A 25,062-nucleotide genomic window follows, 5' to 3' on the forward strand; every position below is an offset into this window, starting at 1 on the left:
ACTGAGCCACTTGGGAAGGGTTATCTTCTAGGTCTGTCTACAGCTTTGGAGGCATACATCCGGCTCAAATCATGCCAGTATCACTTACTAGCTTTAATAAGATAAATCTGGTTCAGGTAATCTATTAATTTATTCTGCAAAATGGGGCTAATAGTGTCAAGGTTAGAGAATTTTTAAGAATTTAATGAGTCATCATAAATGAGACACTTTGCACAGCACCTGGCTTGTATTAGATGATCAAAAGTATGAATTTTCTTCCCTTTTTCTCAGTTTTTAGTGCAGTTGTCAATGGGCTGACAAATGAGTGCCACAAAGCTTGGGGCGAGGTGGTCAGAACAGAGGCCAGGAGAGGGTGTGGAAGGAGGAGAACCAGGAGAAACGAGAGGCAGACAAGAGGAAAAGGCTCTGTCACTAGGACCCAGGACCACCTTCTAGTGTTTTTGTAGAAGATTTAGGCCTTGCAGTATTCTGCCTTGCCCCAATAATTGTATTTCTAGTGTACTTCCTGAGTTGGTGCATTACCCAGATCTGATTCATCCCTGGAGAATATGTCTTCCTTTAGCCAAAAGGAACGGACTGCATTAGAGCTGAGGCTAGACAAGCTCAATTATCCAAGGAAATATGCTTCAGAATGAATTATGTGTTGGACCTTAAAGCAGGATGCCCATGTCCTACTTTTCATATATCCAGTATGGGGTTTTAATTATTCAAACAATGTGGAAACACACTCACTTCACTAAGAACAGATGGAGCTGGGAAAAGAATTTTCTAACACAGCCCATAGATCAACCCCTTAGTTGCTTTGACATACATAGTATGTTTATTTTCCCCATCTTTGAGCATCCTCTCTACTACCTAATTTTAAGGCATAAATGTGTTGCTAAAGTTGGTCCTTAGAATAACTTCCCTGAGCATCTGGGTATCTCTAGAACTTGTTCTAAAACTTGGGGAGAAGCTAAAGAACTGCAAACATTTGCTGAAGATGATGAGTTTGTCATCACTGGTTTCATTTCTTAACAGCTCTCACCAAACCTCTGGAACTACTGGTAAAATGACCTGGCAGTGAGCCAAGGTGATCAGGACGAATTCACCTGCATTGCCTCTGCGGGGTAGGAGAGGGAAGCAGCAGAGGTGGCAGGAGTGAGGAGATAATGATGGCACTGGTGACGCGGTGGAGGGGGAGGCAAGGGCAGCAGCAGCAGTGGTGATGGGGTGGTGGTGATGACTGGGGATGGAGCAGTGATAAAGGAGGTGCTAGTTAGGATGATTCAGAGGCGGTAGAGGTAGTGGCAAGGTCAAGGTGGTGGTAGTCAAAGCAGTGGTGGTGGAGGAGCTGGAAGAGTACAGGTTATGATGGAGGTTACGGTGGCAGAGACAGTAATGGGGGTGAAAGTGGTGACATCAAAAGAATTGAAAACACACGTCTGCACAAAAACCTGTGTGTGAATGTTCAGAGCCTCATAACTGATAAGAGTCCAAAGGTAAAAATACTGCAAACGTCCAGCAATGGATGAAAGGATAAACAAAATGTTTTCCATACAATAGATGTTATTTGGCCATAAAAAGAAAAACTCTGATACATGCTACATTATGGATGAAATCTTGAAAACATGATGCTGAATAAAAGAAGCTAGTCACAAAGGACCACATATTGTACCATTCCATTTATAGGAAATGTTCAGAATAGGCAAATCTATAGACAAAACTTAAATCAGTGGTTGCCTATGGCTGAGGGAAGTGGAATGGGAATGACTACTGATAGGTATGGAGTTTCTTTGGGGGATGATAAAAATATTCTAAAATTAGATTGCACAACTGTGAATATACTAGAAACTATTGGATAACACAAATATTGAATATATTGGTTTCCCTGATGGATCAGATGGTAAAGAATCTGTCTGCAATGTGGGAAATCCAAGTTTGATCCCTAGATTGGGGAGATCCCCTGGAGAAGGAAATGGCAAACTACCCCAGTATTCTTGTCTGGAGAATCCCATGGATGGAGGAGCCTGGCAGGCTGCAGTCCATGGGGTGGCAAAGAGTTGGACACGACTGAGCAACTAGCACTTTCACTTTCACACTGGATTATACGTTTTAAATGGGTGAATGTTATGATATGTCAATAAAGCTGTTAAATAAAGTGGAGGCAGCAGTGGTGGTGGTCGTGGTGGGCTCAGTTTGGTGGGGTGATACTGGAGAGAAGGAAGATGAGAGTTGATTGACACCTAATATACCTTAATCCATGTACAGCCAAGTCTGAGTACTACCGATTTTTCCTATGGATTTTTTTTTTTTCTTCTGTGCCTTCTGGTTGAATTACATTCCCCCCATGGCCAACACTGATCTCTACATAAGAATTTGTGAAACAGATTATAAAAATCATGCCACGTTTCAATGCCAATGGATCATGTGTAGAAGGGACACCTTTGCTTTTCCCATACGGTGTCCTTAGCACACAGAACAGACTTCTTAGGAGTGATGGGACTGTAGCCAGATTTCTTCTTCTCATGTGAGTACAAACTCAGACAGGGTCCATGAAGAAATTAAAGCAGACATCTGGGGTCTATAATTTTTAATAATTTTAAACTAGCTACAAAATGTCAATCACATCACAAACTGACAGAGGAGACAGGAGGAATTTAATATTACATGCCGTAATGATATTTATCTCATAGTTTATCTATATTTCATTCATTTACATTATTTTTTTTAAAGGTTTCTTTATCAGCTACTAAATATCTCAGCAATTTGGTGTGCATAGCTCTAGATTAAGCAACAGAGAATTGTACTGATAACAAACCACAGGGGAAATAGTGATTAGTAAGAGTCAGCCTTATAAAATTTACATCTCCACACTGTTTCACAGCAAGGTCGCTTTCTCCAAAACACAGTCTTCAAAAGCAGCAAACAAACTCTATATTACATCCATTGGACATAATTTCAGTCAAACGTATATTTTGCTGGAAATGATTGAATGGTGAGTATGTCAAACCCATCTTTTTTCAAAATTATTTTTTTTAAAAAAGGATGATTATGATTGATAAGTTTAAATATTGACAGAAAGAAGTGACACTACTGCAGTTTTGCTGGTATAACTTAATCTTGACAGTGTCTCAATACTGAGCATGCTTTGTTGTTGTTTTGCTGTTGCTGCTGTTGTTGTATGTGTGTTTTCTCATCAGTATGCTACTGTCATGGAAAGATTTTGTTTAAGTAGGAATCTAAAAATCTATTTAGTTCTCATGCATAAATGCATAAATCACATCACTTTGAGTGCAATGCCTGTTATGTAATTCCACGTTGTCTAATCATGAAATCATAAAGACAGATGACAGCCATGAGGAACCAAAGACAGCAAATTTTGAGTTTCAGAGCCTGACACCCAAAGAAAGGACCGTGGCAGTAGCTCTGTGGAATGTCACAGTTTTACAAGAACAATACTGTGTACTGAAAGAATCAACAGCACATTGAGCATTCCTAATTTGTTATCATTCAGCAAACACCATTGAAAAGAGAAAAGGTAAAATGAAACCCAAGACATCTTACATAAAAAGTTAGAGCCACCAAATGACCACTATATATAGCCTTTGGAAAGAAAGAGACCCAGAAAAAACAGAAGACACGTAGTATCGTTGGGCTGATGGATGACACAAAACAACATTCACAATGGGGGCAGGTTGATGTGTGCATGTGTGCAGACCTACTAGGTAATACCATGAGAAAGCATGAAGGTGCTATCTTGCCCAACAGCATTTGGAAGAAGACACAGACGGGCCATTTAACCACTCCCCAGCATCTTTGTTGCACGTTGGTTGGCCTCATCAATTCTGGTTTTGTTGGAATCAGCCTAGAAAAAGGGGAAAGAAAAACAAAATTCAGTTTATCCATTAAAATTCTATTGGACCCCTTCAGAGTCCAGTTCAAATGCCTCCTATTGGGTGAAGGCATTTTGAAACTTTCCTTTTCATCAGAATGAACCATCCCTTCTTTTGTGTTCCCAGAACCACTGGCTGGACTTGAGCATGATCACAGAAGTTTGATCTCATGACTTAGTTCTCAAGACTGTTTTCCCTACCACAGAGTGTTCTTTGGAGGACAGAGACATATCATTTATCTTTCTCTTCTGGAACGACACCCAACGACTTCTATGGCAGACATTCACATCTGTTAAATTGAGTTGAATTCCTGCTATTTGTACAGTTACTAGCAGTGTCACTTTGGGCAGATTACTTAACATTTTGGGGCCTCAGCTTTCTGCACGGTAAGCTGGGGGCAGTAAAGAACACTGCTGGCGAGCACAGTACCACTACTTGGTCCTGCTCACTCAACTGGGACAACATCAAGATTGATATCAACACTGAGGGATATACTGTTGTTAGCTCCTATTTCCAACTGAGGAAACTAAGCAGAGAGGATTTAGGCAATTTGTCTAACGTCACAGCGCTAATAAATGGGGAAACCAGAGTCAGAAGGTCCGGAGTCAGAGTCCACACTATAATCACTGTTAGTCATCTTACTACTTAGGTTTGCTATGAGGATGAAATGAGTTGCTACACATAATGGTCTTAGAATAATGTTTTGCAGAAATGAAGCGCTCAATATATCTTATCTTACAACTACTGCTGTTGGGTGAAAACGTGGTTTGCTTTTGCAATATTTAATATTTTTTAGTTCCATTTCTGAAGACTTACTCCTGTCAGCTTGATAACTGGCTTGTTTTAACAGAGACACACTTACTATCATTTTGTATTTTGACTGACTGCCTCACTGCTTGAGTTCTCTTTTGCTCTACATGCATCATGAAACCTAGGACTACTACCTGGATATACTGTTAAACTCCGGAAAATGAACTATTCCTAACATTACCGAAGAACATACGAGTCAGCAAGCAGAAGGGAAGACAAACGTTCCTTTGTGGCTGTTGTTTCTGCTCTATTGTGGTTGGTAATGTGGTCTGTCTCTCTCCAGCCTGGGAAGGGGCCAGGAAACTGAGAGGCAGGGCAGGGAAACTGGACTGGTTTATAGCAACAGTACTTATTCGCTGATTACTGCTTTCACATCAACAACTGTGCCTGGTGCTTTGTAATCTCCACCAAGTTGTGTCTTCTTTATCCACTTTAGTTGTGAATTCCCAGGACGCTAGAGTTACCACTATTCAAATAGAAATTTGCCAAGTGAAAGAAAAATATTTCTCAGCTGTTCATAGCTTTGAATTATCTGGCAATGGTTCCTTACCATCTGTTTGGATAGTTAAGAGTTGACTTCAAAACAGTTAAGGCAGAACACTAATTTTCCTTGATTGTTTGTATCTTTAGACTCATAGTTTTGACCTTTAGGCTTGTAATTTGGAAAATGGGTATTTCTCTCCAGTTTTCCTGAATGCTTTAGTATTCCCGAACGCTTTAGTATTCCCTCGTTAGCTACAAGTCCTATCAGAAATAGTAACACTTTGATCCAAAGGAAAATCAGAAGCTCAGATCAATGTGAAATGTTCCTTAAGATTGGATTATGCTGATTATTTTTCCAGACTTAACTTTGAGAACTGCTCAAATAAGGAAAAGGCTTCCCTGGTGGCTCACAGGTTAAAGCGTCTGCCTGCAATGCGGGAGACCTGGGTTCGATCCCTGGGTTGGGAAGATCCCCTGGAGAAGGAAATGGCAACCCACTCCAGTATTCTTGCCTGGAGAATCCCATGGACAGAGGAGCCTGGTGGGCTACAGTCCACAGGGTCGCAAAGAGTCGGACACGACTGGGCACCAAATAAGGAAAAAACATACATTTAAAAACAGATAGCATTTCTGAAGGCAAACATTCTAGGATTTCTTGCATTATGAAGGCACTGGTGAGGCTTCATGTGATGGTACAAGAGAATGTTTTGAAGTAGAGCATAAGGCTACTCTTTGGATACACTCAAAGAATCTGGGAGGAGCTAGAACAGACGTATCGTCAATGAGCATCTGTGATGTCCACCTCAGTTCTTTCCGAAGCATATCAAAATTCCAGCCTATACAATATCTGACACCACAGGAGCCAAATCTTTATTATATTATATAACATATGTGCTTTTAGGAAAAAAATCCTGAGATAATCTTCTTTCACTTGTCTTCCTGGTATTTGGAGAATGCATCTGTGTTTACTCTATTTATATCTTGTAGGACATATTTATACAATATATCCCATCTCTGTTTTCACATTTCTATTTAGAGAATCCTAAACTTGCTAATACACTCAAGATACATGACATGATTTGCCTTTGTGAGAAAACCTGATCCAAAAAACCAGCGGAAGAGGTAGAAGGGGCTGTTTAGCCCACGCTTCTGAACACTCTGGAAATCTTAACTCCAGACCATGGCAAGTAGCTTTTCGGGCACAGCTCTGACTTCTGGAAGAGGATATCTGTATCTTACATGACAGGCTGTTCTGATCCCAGATTTGAACTGTTCTCTTATTATCTTTCCCCTGGAGAAGGAAATAGCAACCCACTCCAGTATCAGATGAGGAACCAGGTCGTGAAGCTGGTGAGCAGGAAAGCCTTGCTGGAACTCAAGATCTTAGTTTTCAAACGCCATGCTTCCATACTGATGGGAGACTGTGAGCAATGCTCAATCTTCAACTTTACTGTATTTAACAGTAAAGATGCGATGTGTGCATTGCATCTTGCACTGACAATTTTAAATCCAAGTTTGAACATTATTGTTTCCTTAGCAACAGTTCCCATAAAGACCTGACAGAAACTTGCCCCATTTTAATAGATTTCTAAAAGAATCATACAATTCCAGCCTTAGAAGACTGCCTATTTATAAATACCCTAAATCAGAAAACAAGGTTTTCAAATGGACAAAGTAATTTCTTGACAGTCCATAGGAATGTACTGAAGACTGCATTATTTTGGATTCCCAAAACTTCACTACTAATTGAAGTGATGAGAAAGGATCATGATTGGTGGGGTTGGGTGAGGGTTGTTGTTTGGGTCATGAGAGAATATGGGAGAAATAGAAGATTCTCTTTAGTCCTACAGTATGATTTTAATCCTGGATATGCAGATCTTTGCACACCATTTTCTATGATCAGAAGTAAGAATTTGCAAAAGAAGGTGGAAGTCTACTAATAATCATGTAACATGTATCATTTGGGGCAATGCTGAATTGAAATGGGTTTTATCTCAATCATATCCACATTTTTATTTTGAGGAAAAAAAGGCTAGTTATTAGAAGGGAACTAGACCCCTGCCCCACTTCTTAAGCAATTCGTTATCCAAGGATGAGATAAACTATAATGGCTATTTCCTATCCACTTGCCTGACTTTTGATGAAACCCTATAGCTGCACAAGTCTTAGTTCTTGCAGTAAACTGGGCCCAGAATGAAAACTTTCCCCTAAAGAATAGACCTAGAGATGTGAAGTGGTAGATTAAGATGCCACCTGCCTTTCCAGGAAAACTGCTTGCTTAAAGCCCAGCTCTGTCAATAAAGACTTGACCCCTCTTTCTTAGTAGAAGTTCTCTCTCTAGGACTCTAATTGAGTTAGAGATATTTTATCTCCCTACATCTGTGAGTCAATTGGGTCCTTGGATAGAAAAATGGCTACTTTTCCTTTTTTTTTTTCCCCCCGAATCATTTTCCTATTGGAAGGTGGTTCAGCAATTATTTCTTAGTTCATTTTTCTGGGCCATAATGGGTTAGATCCATTTCTGTTGGCTCCAGGGCTTTTTGAAACTCTCAATATTGTTCTAAAAATCTATTGATTTACACAGCTTAAAAGCTTTAGCACATCAAAGGCTCTTACCAACAATAAGCATGACTTGTGAAGTAAGCAAAGCACAGGTATTTTGTCAACTACACTGACATTTGTGTAGCTCAATATTGATTAGGCAAAATATTATGCAGTCAAATATCTTTATAAAGTGCATAGAACACAATAGGGCAAAACGCTCCCTTTAAGTCTACTCATTCCTTTCTTAAGTCAGTGGAGGATGCTCAGATCCCAAGAAACAGAGTATTTAGTCTTACGATTCAAGAGAGCACAAAAACTGCCCTTCGACCCCCAACCAAAGTGGAATGAGTTGTTGAAAAGAAACTCAGGGTTTCAGGCTCAAAACTTCAATATCTTCCAAGGAATAAACTCACATCATACAAGATTAGCTAAGTAGAATTGATTATAGATGCACAGTTACCATTAAACTCATAATTTGCCTATTTCTCCCTGTTGGCACTTGGATATCTTGAGAATATAAATAATATTTAGGAGTCTACTGATTAGGGAGGGGATGGAACACAAAGACAGAGACTGTATCAGATTTGCATAGTGTAGAATATCAGGTGTGGGTGCCCCAAATCTTTTTATAAAAGCTTTCCAGTGCTTCTTTCTGTTCCTTCCTAATCTGAAGCCCCCAACCCTATCTTTTTCCACTTGACTGTCTCTACTCTTTCTGACACTAGGCGGCTCAGTCTTAGTGTGACATCTGGTGTCCTTATATGAACTCAATTTCATTAGATTATGTTGCCTACTTCGAGATCTGGACATGTGCACTTTTGAACTGGAAATGGAATCTGGGCCTTTTTGAACTATCATTTGAGCTTCCGCACTTAGAGAATCAAAGCTCGTATTCATCTTCTGGCAAACCTAAAATAACTGTTCTTCCCTCCATTTCCTGATTCTATTCCTACATCATCTCTGACAAGCTCTTAACCAACCTTCAAGACTCAATTTAAATTCATCTTTTTGGGTGAGATTTTCCCATCCCCTGACCCTTGAAATCTTTCCCCATCTAACCTGACTTAGCATCTGATGTGCAACTTTCTTGACAAATTATTTTCCTCTGGATGCTCACTGCCTCCCATAGGCTATGAGTTTCTTGGCAGTGGAGATGGTGTCTTTCTCATCTTAATATGTCCTTTGATGCCTAGCACAATGCCTATAGTAAAGGTGGCCCTGAGGAATATCTGCTAGATTAAATTCTACCTTATTATTTATTTATCTGTTGCTGTATTTCTGTCTCGGAAAATTAAGGGGAAGATGTCTATCTACCAGGGCCTGAATCCAAAGTCACGGTTTGAGGGTCTTGTTAAGCCATTCACGCTTCCTTGGTGGTTATTTCAGAGAAGGTGATAAGCAACAGAAACCTGCTGACTGCCCCGTGCTCACCTTCTCCATGATCCTGTCGATCTGGCGGTTCTGTGTATCAATCTCATTGCCCATATCCAGGGCCATATGACGGAGGTTTCCAATGATGCCGCTCACCTGCTCCAGGTTTTCATCCATTTCATTTTCTCGGGCATCATTTGTTACCCTGGGCATCAAAGAAGAGGTTTTAGAAGGTAAGAAAAACTCAAATGCCCAGGACCCAAAGCTTAGGGAAAATCTATTGATCTCCAGGTATCAATCTGATCCTTTTTAAATCTCTGTTCAATATGAGAACATTTTAGCTTGTGTAGATAGGAAAATAATTTGTAAATGCATTATTGAACACTTAAATTTCTACTTTTAAAGACGGCATATTAAGCAGATTAATATATCACTTCTCTCAATTCTACCAACACCTCATTTCCTCCCTTTATGACTATCCCAATTTTCATGTTTTGAGGCTAAAATCATTTTAGTTGGGAGGATTCCAGGTTAGAGAATGAAGGTGGAACCAGTTAGAAACTGTATTTTTCTTTGTGAAATGTCAATCAAAATCTCCAAGACTCAAATTTATAAGAAAAGCTATTGTACTAAGTGAGAGAGTTTCTCCACTCATCTACTTCTCCATTTGGGACAAACATTAATGGGAAGAGTAATGAGAATAACAGTCTGCCCCTTAATCCTATTTGCTCCCAAGAACTCCAAAGGGAACTACTTTTTCAAGACGATTTTTACTTGCTCAGGTTTCAATGCTATGTGGTTTTGTGTGACATTGTGAGTAGGTGATTTCAAGGAAGAAAACTGTGATAAAATATTGTTTCAGCCTACGTAGGGAGGAAGGAATTGGCTCTCAAAAGGCCTTCCCCAAAGGGAGTTCCCATTTTTTCCATAACTCAGCTTGAAAGTTAAGAAGGCACTTTTTTTTTTTCCTTAAAAAAACTTCTAATTGCAATTTATTTACATATCATTTTTATTAATAGCTACTATATAGCCACAGTTCACCCCCTGCACTGTATGGATCCATGCACTGCTCAAACTGTCTTTAAGAAAGAACTCATTGTTTTAAAAAAGAAAGAACTTATCGCCCAGTTGTAAGGAGTGTGATTAGCTGACAGCTTCTCATTGTTCATTCCTTTAGGTCTGCTTTGAGCTGAGGTCTTGTTCTCAAGGTGGCCCCAGGCAATGACGAAGCAAGACTTTTTACAAAGACTTAGTCATTTCTACCTACCGTGGAATTCCTCCAATGAGCAACTTTGCTGTGGAGTTCCCAATGAGTTGGTAGATTGCTTGCCAGCTCTGCCTGATGGTCTGACAGCTCTTTCCCAGTCTTACTTCCCCCCTTTCCCTCCCCAGTGTTGCTCTCTAATAAACCTTTTGCACTCTCTCTCATTCTTGGCACCTGCTTTTGACTCAGCTAATGGACATGGGCACATACCACACTAACTTTATTGTAAATGGTAGATACTTATTTCAGAATATCTGGGTTTTTCCTCCTACAGATGGCGATGGGCTAAAATTTGCTCACAGGGGTTAAAACCCATCCCTCATGGTAAATCCCAATGTAGACTGCTCCTCTAGGGTTTTTAAAGCAATCTAGGCCAGATAAAGTTAAAGGGGAACTTCCCAGGTTTCGTATGTAGAAAAGAAGTTTACATAAATGATCGTCAGCAGCTACGACTTACTTCTGGTTCCGTAGTTCTCAGCCTTCTATTCATATTAAAATCTGAGGGGCTCTAAAAACTACTGACACCTGGATTTCACTTCTAGAGATTCTGATTCTGATACAGTCAGTATGGAGTAAGCCCAGGCATCTCAACCTCTGCCCACAGCCATAATTACTGTTGGGCTCCGGTGACAGTTCTCTCCTGTCCCTTTAGTATCCTTCCTGCCATTGCTAGTTCATAGATGTTTCACCATTCCTTATTATCGACCCTGCCCACATCTCTGTACATAATCTCATAAATTCTGTCCAATCAAAGTCATGGAGTGAAACATTGTTTACTGCACACTGATGCTGGATGTGGTCATGTGGCTGGCTTTGTCCAGTGAAATGTGGGCAAAGGCTTGACAAGTGCTTGCACGTGGGAGCCTACCCTTTGGTGCTGTCACCACCACACAAGAACCATGGGCTTGCCTGGGGAGAGGTCGCATAGAAGAGAAGGGACGCCTCATACCCACGGCCCCAGCCAGTCACCAGACAAGGAAGCACTGCTGTCTTAGATCATCTTGCACCCACTTGCATGTAATGAGCAAGCCCAGGAGATGCTCTCAGAAGACCTGCTCAGTCAACACAGAGATTCAGAAGTTAAAAAAAAAAAATGGTGTTTTTTTTTCTTTTTTTTTTGGTGGCACCACTCGACTTGTGGGCTCTTAGTTCTCTGAGCAGGGATTGAACCCAGAGCATGATGGTGAAAGCACCGAGTCCTAACCATTGGACTGCCAGGGAACTTCCCAGTGTTGTTTTAAAACCACTCAAGTTGGAGTGGTTTGTCACTCAAAAGTAGGCAACTGCTATAGTGCCAGCTGCACAAGGCTCACCTGCGGATGAAGCCACCACTGATGGCCATCTGCTCCCGTTCGTCAACCACGCGAGCAGGCTGGCTGGCCACAACTCCATCCTGATTATTGCCCCAGGCTTTTTTGTAAGCATCACTTGATTTAAGCCTATGCAAAAAAGAGGGTGAGTGACGAGCAAAAGGGGCGGCGCATCAAGCTCACAACAATCATTACCTCTTCAAGCTCAGAACCGAACCAAGCGAATGAGTTTTAATTCGAGGCATTAGAGAATACCGATATATCATAATCCAGACCCAAACAGTTGGCCACCACCAAGCCTCAGCTACTAAGGATTTCATTTTAGTTAGTTTAGTTGGATTTAAGACAAGGATTAACGTAGTTGGAGGACATTCAGTTCTATTTCAATGACATGGTTATATTTGGAGACACAAAACACAGAAAAAAACATACTGGCAGACAGACACAAAACAAGACTGCCAAGTAGAGTGTGTCTATCACACCGCAGCAACACACTGTCATCAAGAAAAACATCCTGGACCAAGTTTTTACACACCATCATGCAAAGATTCCCGTTTTAATTGTTTTCCCCCAATGCATGTGCAGAACCAAGCATTCTCACTCTGCATGGAGAACATACAGGATTGGTGGTTGGCCAAGGGTGATGGTCTTTGAGTTGCCTCTAGAGTGATTTGAATTAGATAATATATCGGTACTTCCAAACAGTCACCATACATCCAGAGTCGATGTACAAACCTTTGTCCACAGAGACAAAAAGTAAAAGAGGCATAGTGAAATGAATGCAGGAAAATAGAAGAGAGAACAAGCCATCTAGCACCAAAAAGGGAAATCCCTCTACATCTTCTTCATGCACCAGCTACAGGCATGAGTAGAAAGTGAAGCATTCTCATTTAAGCCAAACTACTCCAGAAGTTGACCATTCTCAAAAAAGGCAGTAGCAGGACAGTAATAGCCTTCATGAGGATTTGAAACGCAGGTTCAATAGCTTCTTTGTTGGACTGAGGGACAGGACGGGAGTGGTTATAGCTGCCTACTTCAAACTATCCTGGGATGTGGTAGGGGAAAGTGGTATGGAACTGGTGTGGTCTCTGTGGGCCGTATTTTCCTGAGCTGCCTTGGAGAGAGACTTAAAATCCAGGCATACCTATTGTGCCCAATAGACACGTGTGCAGCATATTTTGGTGGGTGTGTTGTAACTGAGCAATCAAAGATGTTTTTATGTTCTTTGCATAGTAGAAGCCACACGCTTTTTAGTCCAAGAACAGAACTTCTTTTGGTCCTGTTTTCACATTTTCTATTCTCTATTATACGACACCAGAATTTAACCTTTTTTTTTTCCTGGAGGACCATAGCCATCTATTAAAACTGGCACTAAGACTAATATTTGAAGATTAGGGACCAAGAAACCCCAGAGACAAATTGGAAAATTGTACAGATGGAAATTCAGCAACTCCCACATCTAATGTATAATGCCATAGCCTTCAAGCAGTCAGAATTCACTGCTCTAAAGAGCCAGGGCCACTTAGTGGGACAGGATCCAAAAATGAATTTAATAGAGTTTAGAGTATGGCTTTGTTTTTGTTATTTTCCAAATCCCCATCCCCTCCCTCCTTATATTAACAGAAGTTATATGGACCTTGTGATGCTTTCTGCTATGTAAAATGTCTCGTGTACCATCTTTGGCAGTCAAGGGAGTGGGAAAGTTTGCGTTTCTGAACGAAGGCAAATCACTGCACCCACAATGCTGCACATAGACTCACATAACTGCGGGACATCTACCATAGTCCCTCGAAACATGCCGAGACAGGGCGAAGCCCCCAGAGAGTGCAGGGCGCCACCAGCCACTGTGCTGTGACACATGGTTTTTAAAGCATTATTTACACACAATAGGGAACACTTCAGTCAAGCTTTGAAGCTCAGTTAGGGTCTCTTGTGTAATAAGGAATTAGTGCCAACTAGTACGTGGAATTCCCAGGGGTCGTGATTTCATCTGAGCATTAGAATCTGTCACAGGGAGGGAGGGGGGCCTGCCTCCACCCTTTGTCCACACAGTTGGTGGATGGGGAAAATGTATCTATGAAATTCATCACAAAATAGGTAGACATCTCACCTGGGGGCAAGTGGCCACTGAAAATGATGAACAGTTAAATCTTGACTAACTGGAATGCTATTTTGGTGAATTATAGGACTTTCCTAACACAGTGGGCCATGGAGGTAAATTTAGTATCAAGAGTGATGGCTGACTCTCTGTTAGACTCTTGAGCCACTTTCCTGCCTTAGAGTCTTAGGGCAGGGAACATGATCAAAGCATTCCTTGGTTTTGGTTTCTCTTGATATGTCTGTTTGCCTTTCCTCTGCAGCTCAGCTTTCATTGCTTGGTCCGCTTGGATGTGGAACTTACAGAATGAAGACTGAGCGAGAGAATGCAAACTGCCTAGACTGACCTTTAAGAGAAATGCTGTTAAATCCCTGATGGGATTTTCCCCTTTGTTTATTTGCCTCTTTTTGCTAAAAGTCAAAACGAACACAAATATAAATATACTTGAAGGTTCAAGTTAGCTAGATTCCAGTTAATCAGGTTTTACTGTAGATCATTCTTAAAAAAAAAACAAAAAACAAAAAACACTTAAATTTATTTGTAAATTGAGCCCCTCCCCTCCTAAACAGGAAGTGGGATATTTTAAATCAGCCTCAAAGTTTAAAGGATGTGAATGGTCATATAATCAGCTAGAAATGACATCGATTTCTATTCTAAAAGCTAGGATCAGGAGAGCTTTTAGAAAAAGGCTTCTGTTCAAAGGGAAGTAGGAGGGGTGAGGGGAATCGGGTAATGGGTTTAATTTTCCAAATGCATGTTGGACAATCCGCTCATGCATTTTTTTTTTTTTTTTTCCACTGCTAGTCAAATAAGACTACCTTCCAGAACACTAATTTTCAGGTTCCTTCTGTTGCAAACCTTTATAACCACATGTCACATTTCTGCTACATTCCAAAAAAGCGTTGCAGAACCTTAACAGTTGAATGTTTTGTGATGTTGTGCATGCAAAATCTACACATTTCAACATTTCGGCCAGTGTACGGGAGATCTTCCAAAAGGAAGAATTGGAGAGGGATGGGTCCAATTTGCTAAGGCGTGAGCACTTCTTGCTGAAGGACTCTTTGCCTCTGCGTTGGGTGCAGCTGCGGCATCTATGTTCTAACCGCTGACCAGATTTGGTAACTGGTGGGCAGTTGAAAGGGTGAATCTCTGTCTTACTCTCTAACTTATGGAATGCTTGTTTGGGCCAAATTACCTGTTACTTTTGCTTCTGAAAAATCAAACCTTGATACATATGTGTATCTCAACTTCCAAACTTACCCCCAGTCTTTTCTAAATCTGCAATTTTGGTTTTTGGGATTTAGAGAACATAAAATTCCCTGGGTGGTGCCTCTTTCTTGAGGTTAGTCTCTGTCTTGAGGTACACTTTCTGGAAAATGTTGAAACGTTCATCAATAAAAGTTGCTGACAGTGAAGCTTTCACTGTAGTATGCCTGATTTTTAATGCATCAACAGTTTACTCCCACTAATATCATCTATGCTATGAGATGAATGCATTAGAGACGGTATTGATCTGTTCTGCATGCCACATACTCATCCTGCCTTTGCACTCAGCAGGAATGAGCTTGTCAAGGCTTGGAGATGGGCCTTGGGAAATCAAAGCTTCAGGCAGGCAGGCAGCACCTACTTGTTACAGGGACACACACAAAGCCCGCAGAATTTTCCTAGATCCGTCAAATTCTTTTCTGCTTCTTTCATGTCCTTATTGATTTGGTCCATCCCTTCCTCAATGCGTTCCAGTTGTTCTGATTAAACACAAGTATTTTATCCCCACAGAATGAAGCGGATGGAAAAGGACAAAGAAAAAAAAGACAAAACTTCAGACATTCACTTTGACATTAAAAAAAAAAAAAAAGAAAGAAAGAAAACTGGACGCCACAGATTAGAGCTGGTACCCAGTACCTACTTGTTACAAGGACATATGAAAAGGCCACAGCATTTCCCTAAATCTTTTAAATTTTTCTCAGCTTCCTTCATGTCTTGGTTGATATGGTTCATGCCTTCTTCAACACGATCGAGTTGTTCTGGTTAGGACAAAGGGATGACAGTGTGGAATGAATTTTTGGGGGGTTTTCAACAGAACATGAGAAATGAAACGGAATTTGAAAAAGAGGGAGAGCTATTACAATGCATTGTCTGAGGAGATGCATTGCTAGAATCGGCTGTCTATGCCCTATGCAGCCAGGGATGGAAGAAAATGAAAAGTGATGCTCATATAGTTTACAGTTCAGACATGATGGGGTGGGATAGGTAAGCCTGCTTGATTCTGAATGTCCAGGAAAACAGCACAGTGTATTCACTTACTCAGACACCAGTGAAACCCAAGAGAAAGAAAATAGGGTGTTAGTTTATGTTTTAGGCATTCAAATGCAATGGTACTAGAGAAAGTGTCTGCTTCAACTTTAAAACACCTCTTTCTTTTGGTTTTTAGCATCCCCAACCAGCTAAGGATAGAAAACAATCCACTTTCTCCTTTGGGAAAAATAACAACTATAGTGATAATTAGCAGTAGGTACCATATCTTTTTTTCCCCCTAGGAATGGCTGTCTAGCCAAAGGCAGGCCATAGGCAGTTTTTGGTTTTTAATATTCAATTCATAGAAGCTGTAAGAAAAGCAATATCAGCACAGCAACATTACAGGTACTGGACCATTAAATTCCTGGAGAAAGGCAATGGATTGGAACATGAAACAGTACTAAGTCATCACTGCCAGGAAAGCTGACCTTAGACAGTATCTTAAGACATAGACTGATGGCCATAAAAACAAATCATACTTCTAGGTTGCCAGGGTTACACTCATCAACTTGATTAATTTTTCAAAAGTGGTGTCATTAAACTGAGTAAACTATAAGTTCCATGAAGTGATTTTTAAAACAGCTTTTATGACTTTTCAGCTTTTCAGGTAGCTCAGTGGCAAAGAATCTGCCTGCCGTTGCAGGAGATGAGGGTTCTATCTCTCGGTCGGGAAGATCCCTGGAGAAGGAAATGGCAACCCACTCCAGTATTCTTGCCTGAAAAATCCCATGGACAGAGGAGCCTGGTGGGCTATAGTACATGGGGTCACAAAGAGTCACACACGGCATAGCGACTGAGCACATAAGACCATTAAGGCAGCAGTGGGATGTCCTGGCCGGCTATTTACAAAACCTTCACACTTCAATTCCTCTTTTCAACTATATTTTCATGCATGCATGCCTATACCTCTGGGAAGAAAGACATGATTAGAATAAAACTGGTATAAAAAAACTTTCCTGTATAAAAGGGCATAAATAATTACTTAAAAACAATTTCACATTAAATTGTCATTCCAAACTGGAGAGACTGCTTGTCCATTTGGAAAATAAGAAGCTATTGTGTTGTCTTTTGTGGGGCTAAGGAACAGAATTCAGCTTATTAGAAATCTGCTGTCTCTGCTCTGCTTTTCAAGAGACAGGGGAAAACAGAATGTTTATCCAGTATGTGATAGCCACAGGAAATAACAGTGTAGTGCTGGCAAAACTTTGCTGAATAAATATAGGTATAGTCATATCTTTAAGAAAATTCTTGAAGGGGCTAAAAAAATGGATGGCTGACAACTCTTTACATTCCAGAGAATTCAGTACTTTTCCAAACACTTCGTTCCAGTTTCCTTAAGGAATGCAATAAATTAGTCTATAGATCAAAATAACTATCAAATGAGAGATTGGTTTGGGGAAGTGGAGCCCAGTATCTTCAAAACAAGAAGCACATTAAGAACAGACAGAATAGGGATGACAACCCCCATTTGAGGAACTGCTAAGGGCTTCCTGGAGAGCTGATCTGAGGTGGGATTGAAGCACATATCTGGGTTCAGTTCAGTTCAGCCACTCAGTGGTGTCTGACTCTTTGTGACCCCATGGACTGCAGTATGCCAGTCTTCCCTGTTCATCACCAGGTTCCGGAGCTTACTCAAACTTATGTCCTTACATTCGGTGATGCCATTCAACCATCTCATCCTCTGTTGTCCCCTTTTCCTCCTGCCTTCAATCTTTCCCAGCATCGGGGTCTTTTCAAATGAGTCAGTTCTTTGCATCAGGTGGCCAAAGTACTGGAGTTTCAGCTTCAGCATCAGTCCTTCCAATGAATATTCAGGACTGATTTCCTTTAGGAGGGACTGGTTGGATCTCCTTGCAGTCCAAGGGACCCTTAAGAGTCTTCTCCAACACCACAGTTCAAAAGCATCAATTCTTCAGCACTCAACTTTCGTTATAGTCCAACTTTCACATCCATACATGACTACTGGAAAAACCATAGCTTTGACTAGATGGACCTTTGTCAGCAAAGTAATGTCTCCACTTTTTAATCTGCTGTGTAGGTTGGTCATAGCTTTTCTTCCAAGAGAAAGCGTCTTTTAATTTCATGGCTGCAGTCACCATCTGCAGTGATTTTGCAGCCTCCCAAAATAAAGTCTGTCACTGTTTCCATTCTTTCCCCATCTATTTGCCATGAAGTGATGGGATTGGATGCCATGATCTTCATTTTGAATGTTGAATTTTAAGCCAACTTTTGCACTCTCCTCTTTGACTTTCATCAAGAGGCTCTTTAGCTCTTCTTTGCTTTCTGCCATAAGGGTGGTGTCATCTGTATATCTGAGGTTATTGATATTTCTCCAGGCAATTTTGATTCCAGGTTGTGCTTGATCCAGCCAGGCATTTTGCATGATGTACTCTGCATATAAGTTGAATAAGCAGGGTGACAATATACAGCCTTGACATACTCCTTTCCTGATTTGGAACCAGTCTGTTGTTCCTGTCCAGTTTAACTGTTGCTTCTTGACCTGCATACAGATTTCTCAGAGGGAAGGTCAGGTGGTTCAGTATTCCCATCTCTTTCAGAATTTTCCACAGTTTGTTGTGATCCACACAGTCAAAGGCTTTGGCATAGTTAATAAAGCAGAAGTAGATGTTTTTCTGGAAGTCTTTTGCTTTTTTGATGGTTCAGCGGATGTTGGCCATCTGATCTCTAGTTCCTCTGCTTTTTCTAAATCCAGCTTGCACATCTGGAAGTTCATGGTTCACATACTGCTGAAGCCTGGCTTGGAGAATTTTGAGCATTACTTTGCTAGCGTGTGAGATGAGTGCAATTGTGCAGTAGTTTGAGCATTCTTTGGCACTGACTTTCTTTGGGATTTTGGAATGAAAGCTGACCTTGTCCAGTCCTGTGGCCACTGCTGAGTTTTCCAGATTTGCTGGCATACTGAGTGCAGCACTTTCACAGCATCATCTTTAGGATCTGAAATAGCTCAGCTGGAATTCCATTACCTCCACTAGCTTTGTTATAGTGATGGTTCCTAAGGCCCACTTGACTTCGCACTCCAGGATGTCTGGCTCAAGGTGAGTGATCACACCTTCGTGGTCATCTGGGTCATGAAGATCTTTTTTGTACAGTTCTTGTGTGTATTCTTGCCACCTCTTCTTAATTTCTTCTGCTTCTGTTAGGTCCCTACCATTTCTGTCCTTTATTGAGCCCATCTTTGCATGAAATGTTCCCTTTGTCTCTCTAATTTTCTTGAAGAGAGCTTTAGTCTTTCCCATTCTATTGTTTTCCTCTATTTCTTTGCATTGATCACTGAGGAAGGTCTTCTTATCTCTCCTTGCTATTCTTTGAAACTCTGCATTCAAATGGGTATATCTTTCCTTTTCTCATTTGCTTTTTGCTTCTGTCCTTTTCTCAACTATTTGTAAGGTCTCCTCACAGACATTTTGCCTTTTTGAATTTCTTTTTCTTGGGGATGGTCTTGATCACTGCCTCTTGTACAATATCATGAACCTCCGTCCATGTTCTTCAGGCACTTTGTCTATCAGATCTAATCCCTTGAATCTATTTGTCACTTCCACTGTATAATTGTAAACGATTTGATTTAGGTCATACCTGAATGGTAGGGAAAACCATTGTTTTCCCTACTTTCTTCAATTTAAGTCTGAATTTGGCAATAAGGAGTTCATAATCTGAGCCACAGTCAGCTTCCAGTCTTGTTTTTGCTGACTGTATAGAGTTTCTCCATCTTTGGCTGCAAAGAATATAATCAATCTGATTTCGGTGTTGACCATCTGGTGATGTCCATGTGTAGAGTCTTCTCTTGTGTTGTTGGAAGAAGGTGTTCGCTATGACCAGTGTGTTCTCTTGGGAAAACTCTGTTAGCCTTTGCCCTGCTTTGTTTTGTACTCCAAGGTCAAATTTGCCTGTTACTCCAGCTATCTCTTGACTTTCTACTTTTGCACTCTAGGCACATACAATGAAAAGGATATCTTTTTTGGGTGTTAGCTCTAGAAGGTCTTGTAGGTCTTCATAGAACCATTCAACTTCAGTTTCTTCAGCATTACTGGTAGAGGCACAGACTTGGATTACCGTGATATTGAATGGTTTCCTTGGAAATGAACAGAGATCATTTTGTCATTTTTGAGATTGCATTCAAGTACAGTATTTCAGACTCTTTTGTTGACCATGATGGCTACTCCATTTCTTCTAAGGTATTCCTGCCTGTAGTAGTAGATATAACGGTCATCTGAGTTAAATTCACTCATTCCAGTCCATTTTAGTTGGCTGATTCCTAGAATGTAGACATTCACTCTTGCCATCTCCTGTTTGACCACTTCTAATTTCCCTTGATTCATAGACCTAACATTCCAGGTTCCTATGCAATATTGCTCTTTACAGCATTGGAATTTACTTCCATCAACAGTCCCATCCACAATTGGTATTGTTTTTGCTTTGACTCCATCTCTTCATTCTTCCTGGAGTTATTTCTCCACTGTAGCGTATTAGGCACCTACCGACCTGGGGAGTTCATCTTTCAGTGTCCTATCTTTCTGCCTTTTCATACTGTTCACAGGGCTCTCAAGGCAGGACTACTGGGGTGGTGTGCCACTCCCTCCCCCCGTGGACCACGTTTCATCAGACCTCTCCACCATTCTCCATCTGTCTTGGGTGGCCCCACTCGGCATGGCTCATTACCACCTGCAGGTGTCTGGGGGAAGATGAAAGTGGTTCCTGCAGTAAGATTTTGCCTCCTAGAATTATGAAAGTAAAGGTGTCTTTTGATGTGTTCACTGTGGGTGGCATTGATTGTAAAGAATGATTTGAAATACTTGTTTCTACATTGCTTCAAAAATCTGAAGCCTCTCAAGTTCATTTGAGTGATCTTGCCTGAATCTTAGTTGCTCTCGTTGAACTTGTGAGAGACTAGCAGAGCATCCCTCCTCTGGGGGCGCTCCACCTCCACCAGCCTTCTGGCTTGCTCTGGAGCTCCATATTCTCCCCACTGGACAGGACAAGGTTCCTGAAAGTCTGCCCTTATCAGAGAGGAGCCGAAATGGCCCAGCAGAGTGCTTGAAACCAAGAGGACTGTGGGCAGGTAGGCCCATATTCCCCTATCTGGGTAGAGAGGGCAAATATGCTGGGCTCGACCAATAAGTTGACACATGCACAGGTTATGGCATGCGGACATACATTCAGGTGTTTGCCCTTCCTGAGGAATTTCTCAAGTTAGTATTTTCAGCAAAATATAGGAGCCCCACTCACTGTGTCTGCAGGGATTAGAAAATAACATAAATAAAAGCAAATTGGTACACAAGTGTTAGATTTCTGAACCAGAGAATCCAAATGAAAACATACAAACAGGCAGAGTCAAATCCCTATTTCTGAGAGTAGGCTTCTGCCATGGGTTGCAGCTTGTACAGCAAAGACCATAGCAAAGTAGAATTCTGCAACTCTTTCAGAACAGTTGATTCTGAAAACTATTTTATATTTTCCAATATTGGCTGAATGTATCATTATACACAATGTAAGTCAAATCCTGAAAAAACATCATGGAACAATTTTGTCACAGATATTCTAATGATAACATTCTTTCCTTTTTCTTGTCCCCTCTTAGAATGTGAATGTTATGAAGTCAGGGACTTTTGTCTGTTTTCTTCAGTGCCATGGCACATAGTAGGTACCCCAAATAATATCAATCTTTAGAGTGTAATCGAGTTATGTTTGCGAATATGTTTGGACTATAGGGACTTCACAGCACTTCAATGATTTCTGTGAAGATATTTCTCAGGAAATGCTTGAAAGCAATCAATATCCTCATTCCATTCTGACATGGACAACAACATCTGAGAGACTGATGCAATGCAGTATTCAGGCTTGACTGCTCCTTACTTCCCTAAACTTACTTTCTGACTGTTCTCTGTTTACTCTTGGAGACTGGGAGGGAAATAACGTTTTGGACTGGGGAGGTGTTCCAGTACATCACACTATATGTCAGGGCAAGAAATTGTTCTTTCTTATTTCTGCCATGATATTTGGATGACAGGTTATTTGTGATGGATCCACCAATGGCAGGATGCTTAGGGATCTAAGTTTAGATATCATTTTTACTAATAGCTCAGTTGGTAATGAATCCACCTGCAATGCAGGAGACCCTGGTTTGATTCCTGGGTCGGGAAGACCTGCTGGAGAAGGGACAGACTACCCATTGCAGTATTCTTGGGCTTCCCTTGTGGCTCACCTGGTGAAGGATCCGCCTATAATGAGGTAGACCTAGGTTCCATCCCTGGGTTGGGAAGATCCCCTGGAGAGGGAAAGGCTATCCACTCCAGTATTCTGGCCTGGAGAACTCCATGGACTGTATAGTCCATGGGGTCACAAAGAATCAGACATGACTGAGTGACTTTTACTTTCTATTAATATTACTTAAGTAAAGCAGCATGGGGCCATTAGAATCCTCAATCTAATAAGAAAAAAAAATAGAAGAATAGCAAGACCCAATGTATAAGCCTTCATGAGTGTATCCAGTTACACATGCTGAGTATATGATTTTAATTTTCCTGTGCACTGATGAACATATGGTAATTAATTTAAATAAATTTAAATAGTCACTTGACTAGTGGCTACCATATAGGACAATAGCAGCTTTAGTCATTCATAAGAGAGATTGGTGAGGGGATTTTAACAAGAGGGATGTTTTCACAAATGCTCTCTTGTAGGGCCATGAACCATTTAGAAATGTTGGCAGACCCTCTGGATGATGGTTTACTGTGCCTTTACTCTGCCAGGCAGTGGCCAAAGATTTCACTGTCTAGTTTGGAGTTTTTCCCATTGGATTTTCCCAAGAGCCACATTTTCAGCATCTAAACAAACATATAACCCAGTAAAAACCAACAAAGGGGACAAGAGATATGGAAGTGAAAGTTTAAATCATCCCACATTAGAGGTAAGGGTATATCGGGGGATTTCTTTCGTAGAACAGAAAAATCCCAGGATGCAGTACATTTCCAGGGCCAGCTGTCATGCTTAGTGTTCCATGGCCTCCTGATACCTGAGTATAAAACAAGAATCCCATAAGGAATTTCTGAGTTCAAGCATTTAGCAGGGCAACCTGGAATGGCTCTTTAGGAGGATGACTGTTTCTTGAGACTTCTATGCAGCTGAAGGGTAGAAGCAGTCAACACTTTCGGTGTTCAGGCAAAGATAAAATTAGTAGAGCATAAATTGGAGAGAAATTTTAAAGCAGTTACTGATCTAAACAACTAAACACAGCATATACAGCATTCAAATGCATTTACAATGGCAGAGAAGATAGTTGTTGACTCATTTAAAAAGATCCTAATCTCTTCTTACAGTATAAATGGAACATATACCACTTAAGATCAGGCAGAAGCCACCTACTTTTGAAGGTTTACAGTTGTGTGTTTCTCTTCAATATCAATTATCCATCATGCATCTGGTAAAACCCACGTTATCCTAGGAAATATGTTCAGCCGAGAATTTAGCTGTGTGGCCATAACTGAAATGTCTTAGCTGAGAACATGAACTGTCTTGCAGGGAATATCTGCACTCTTGGTTTGTTTCTCTGAGAATAATATAAAGATATTCTTGGGACTCACTTATGTTTAAGAATAATTTATTTTTGCATTTGTTTGGAGATTTTGGCAAATTTTGTCTCGATTTTCTTCATCAAAGTACAATGTAATTTGCAACTCAATATCATACTTTTTTTTAACTTCAGATTTTATGTATTATTTTTCATGTCTTTATGTCAAAGCTTTATAGTTAGGGGTAAAATGGCATTATCCTTTTTTTCTATTGCAATGCTTCTTTTCTAGCCCTTTCATATGCAAATCATTAACTAAAGAGAGTTAATAAGGTAGAACTCTATATTTCTTTTTGAGTGTACATGTATCAATTTAACACTGGAAATGAAGTACCACTCTTCTATATGGGCACATGTTGCCTAATTAAATACAATTTTCAAAAAACGCAATGACAGTGCATCCTGAATTTCAAAGTCTGGGACGTTGTTATACAGATCAAGTCAGCAAGTCTTAAAATTTATAGCAAATTCATTTGAGGAATTCTGAAGACTGCTATAGTTATTGTAATCCCTTCAAAATACAACTCTACTAGACTTAATTATTTTTGTATTAATTTTGCAATTTATATTTTTTTAAATGAGAGGGCAAGTGTTGGGATTGATGTTCATTGTTTTTTTTAAAAGAACTTTTCTCTCGATTTTAAAAAACTGGTTAGTTAGTGTATGTTTATTGAAAAATTTTAATACAAATAAATAATATAGAAACAAATGTCTTTACTGACAGCCATGAGGGTATACTCAGATCTCCTTCCAAGAGGGCCTCTTTAGTTAGTTGACACCTCCAGCTGTCACACGTCTATGATCTCCCATATTTACATGGAGGCCACGCCCACTCTGGGATGCTCCTAGCCAATGACTGAGCATGACTTACTAGCCTGGAGGCAATCCTGCCCAGCATGGTGTTGCCCCGCTGGGTAGTCTTTGCTCCTGGGCTGCACATCAGTCTGGCTGAGACTTTCTCAGAGCAGCATTGCAGTATGAGATTCCTACCCAGGCCTCCATCCACCCTCTCCCCTCTCAAAAGTGTCAGGCCCACATCACAAAAGGCTCTCCCTGCCTACTCCTGCTTGTCTCCTCTTCACCAATGTATTTCTAATTGATTCCTAGCAGTTGTTTCTCAGAGGACCCCTAAGAGTAGTTCAGTCCCTCACAGTCCCTGCCCCAACTCCTCAGAGGTCAGTAAATAAAGATTTATATTATATATTGCAATGGTTGCAGACACTTTATGCAGAATTTCTTTTACGGCCATACCATAATTAATGTGGTTGGCCTCTTCATTGCCGGACACTTAGGTTGTATCCAGTTTTGCAGTATTATAGGTAAGGCATGTATATTTTTCTTCACAGATTTGTCAATGAATATCTGCAGCATCTAATTCTAGGAGTGAAATACCTTGGTTGAAAGATGGGCGCACATCAAAATGTGTG

The 25,062-nt window shown here is 40.6% G+C and overlaps 1 protein-coding gene across 6 annotated transcripts in view; it reads right to left on the minus strand.

Moving 5' to 3' along the window:
• Positions 1 to 2,557: 2,557 nt before the first annotated feature.
• The window catches only part of SNAP25 (synaptosome associated protein 25), an 83,609-nt gene continuing 61,104 nt past the window's right edge, over positions 2,558 to 25,062 (minus strand). For 2 of the 6 annotated variants that reach the window (XM_086335088.1, XM_086335091.1), the window contains 4 exons: positions 15,662 to 15,779; positions 11,661 to 11,786; positions 9,144 to 9,288; positions 2,558 to 3,847 (listed from right to left, as the gene is read on the minus strand). In XM_086335088.1, coding sequence (XP_086191214.1) covers positions 3,779 to 3,847; positions 9,144 to 9,288; positions 11,661 to 11,786; positions 15,662 to 15,779 — 458 coding nt within the window. In that variant the 3' untranslated portion in view covers positions 2,558 to 3,778. Of the gene's footprint in view, positions 3,848 to 9,143; positions 9,289 to 11,660; positions 11,787 to 15,382; positions 15,501 to 15,661; positions 15,780 to 25,062 lie in introns of all 6 variants that reach the window. The other 4 variants (XM_086335087.1, XM_086335089.1, XM_086335092.1 and 1 more) reach the window with 2 other exon arrangements.

The sequence above is a fragment of the Bos grunniens genome, chromosome 13 (genome assembly GCF_055505025.1).
Source record: "Bos grunniens cultivar Pamir isolate PY7600 chromosome 13, Bosgru_T2T1.0, whole genome shotgun sequence".
Lineage (NCBI taxonomy): Eukaryota > Metazoa > Chordata > Mammalia > Artiodactyla > Bovidae > Bos > Bos grunniens.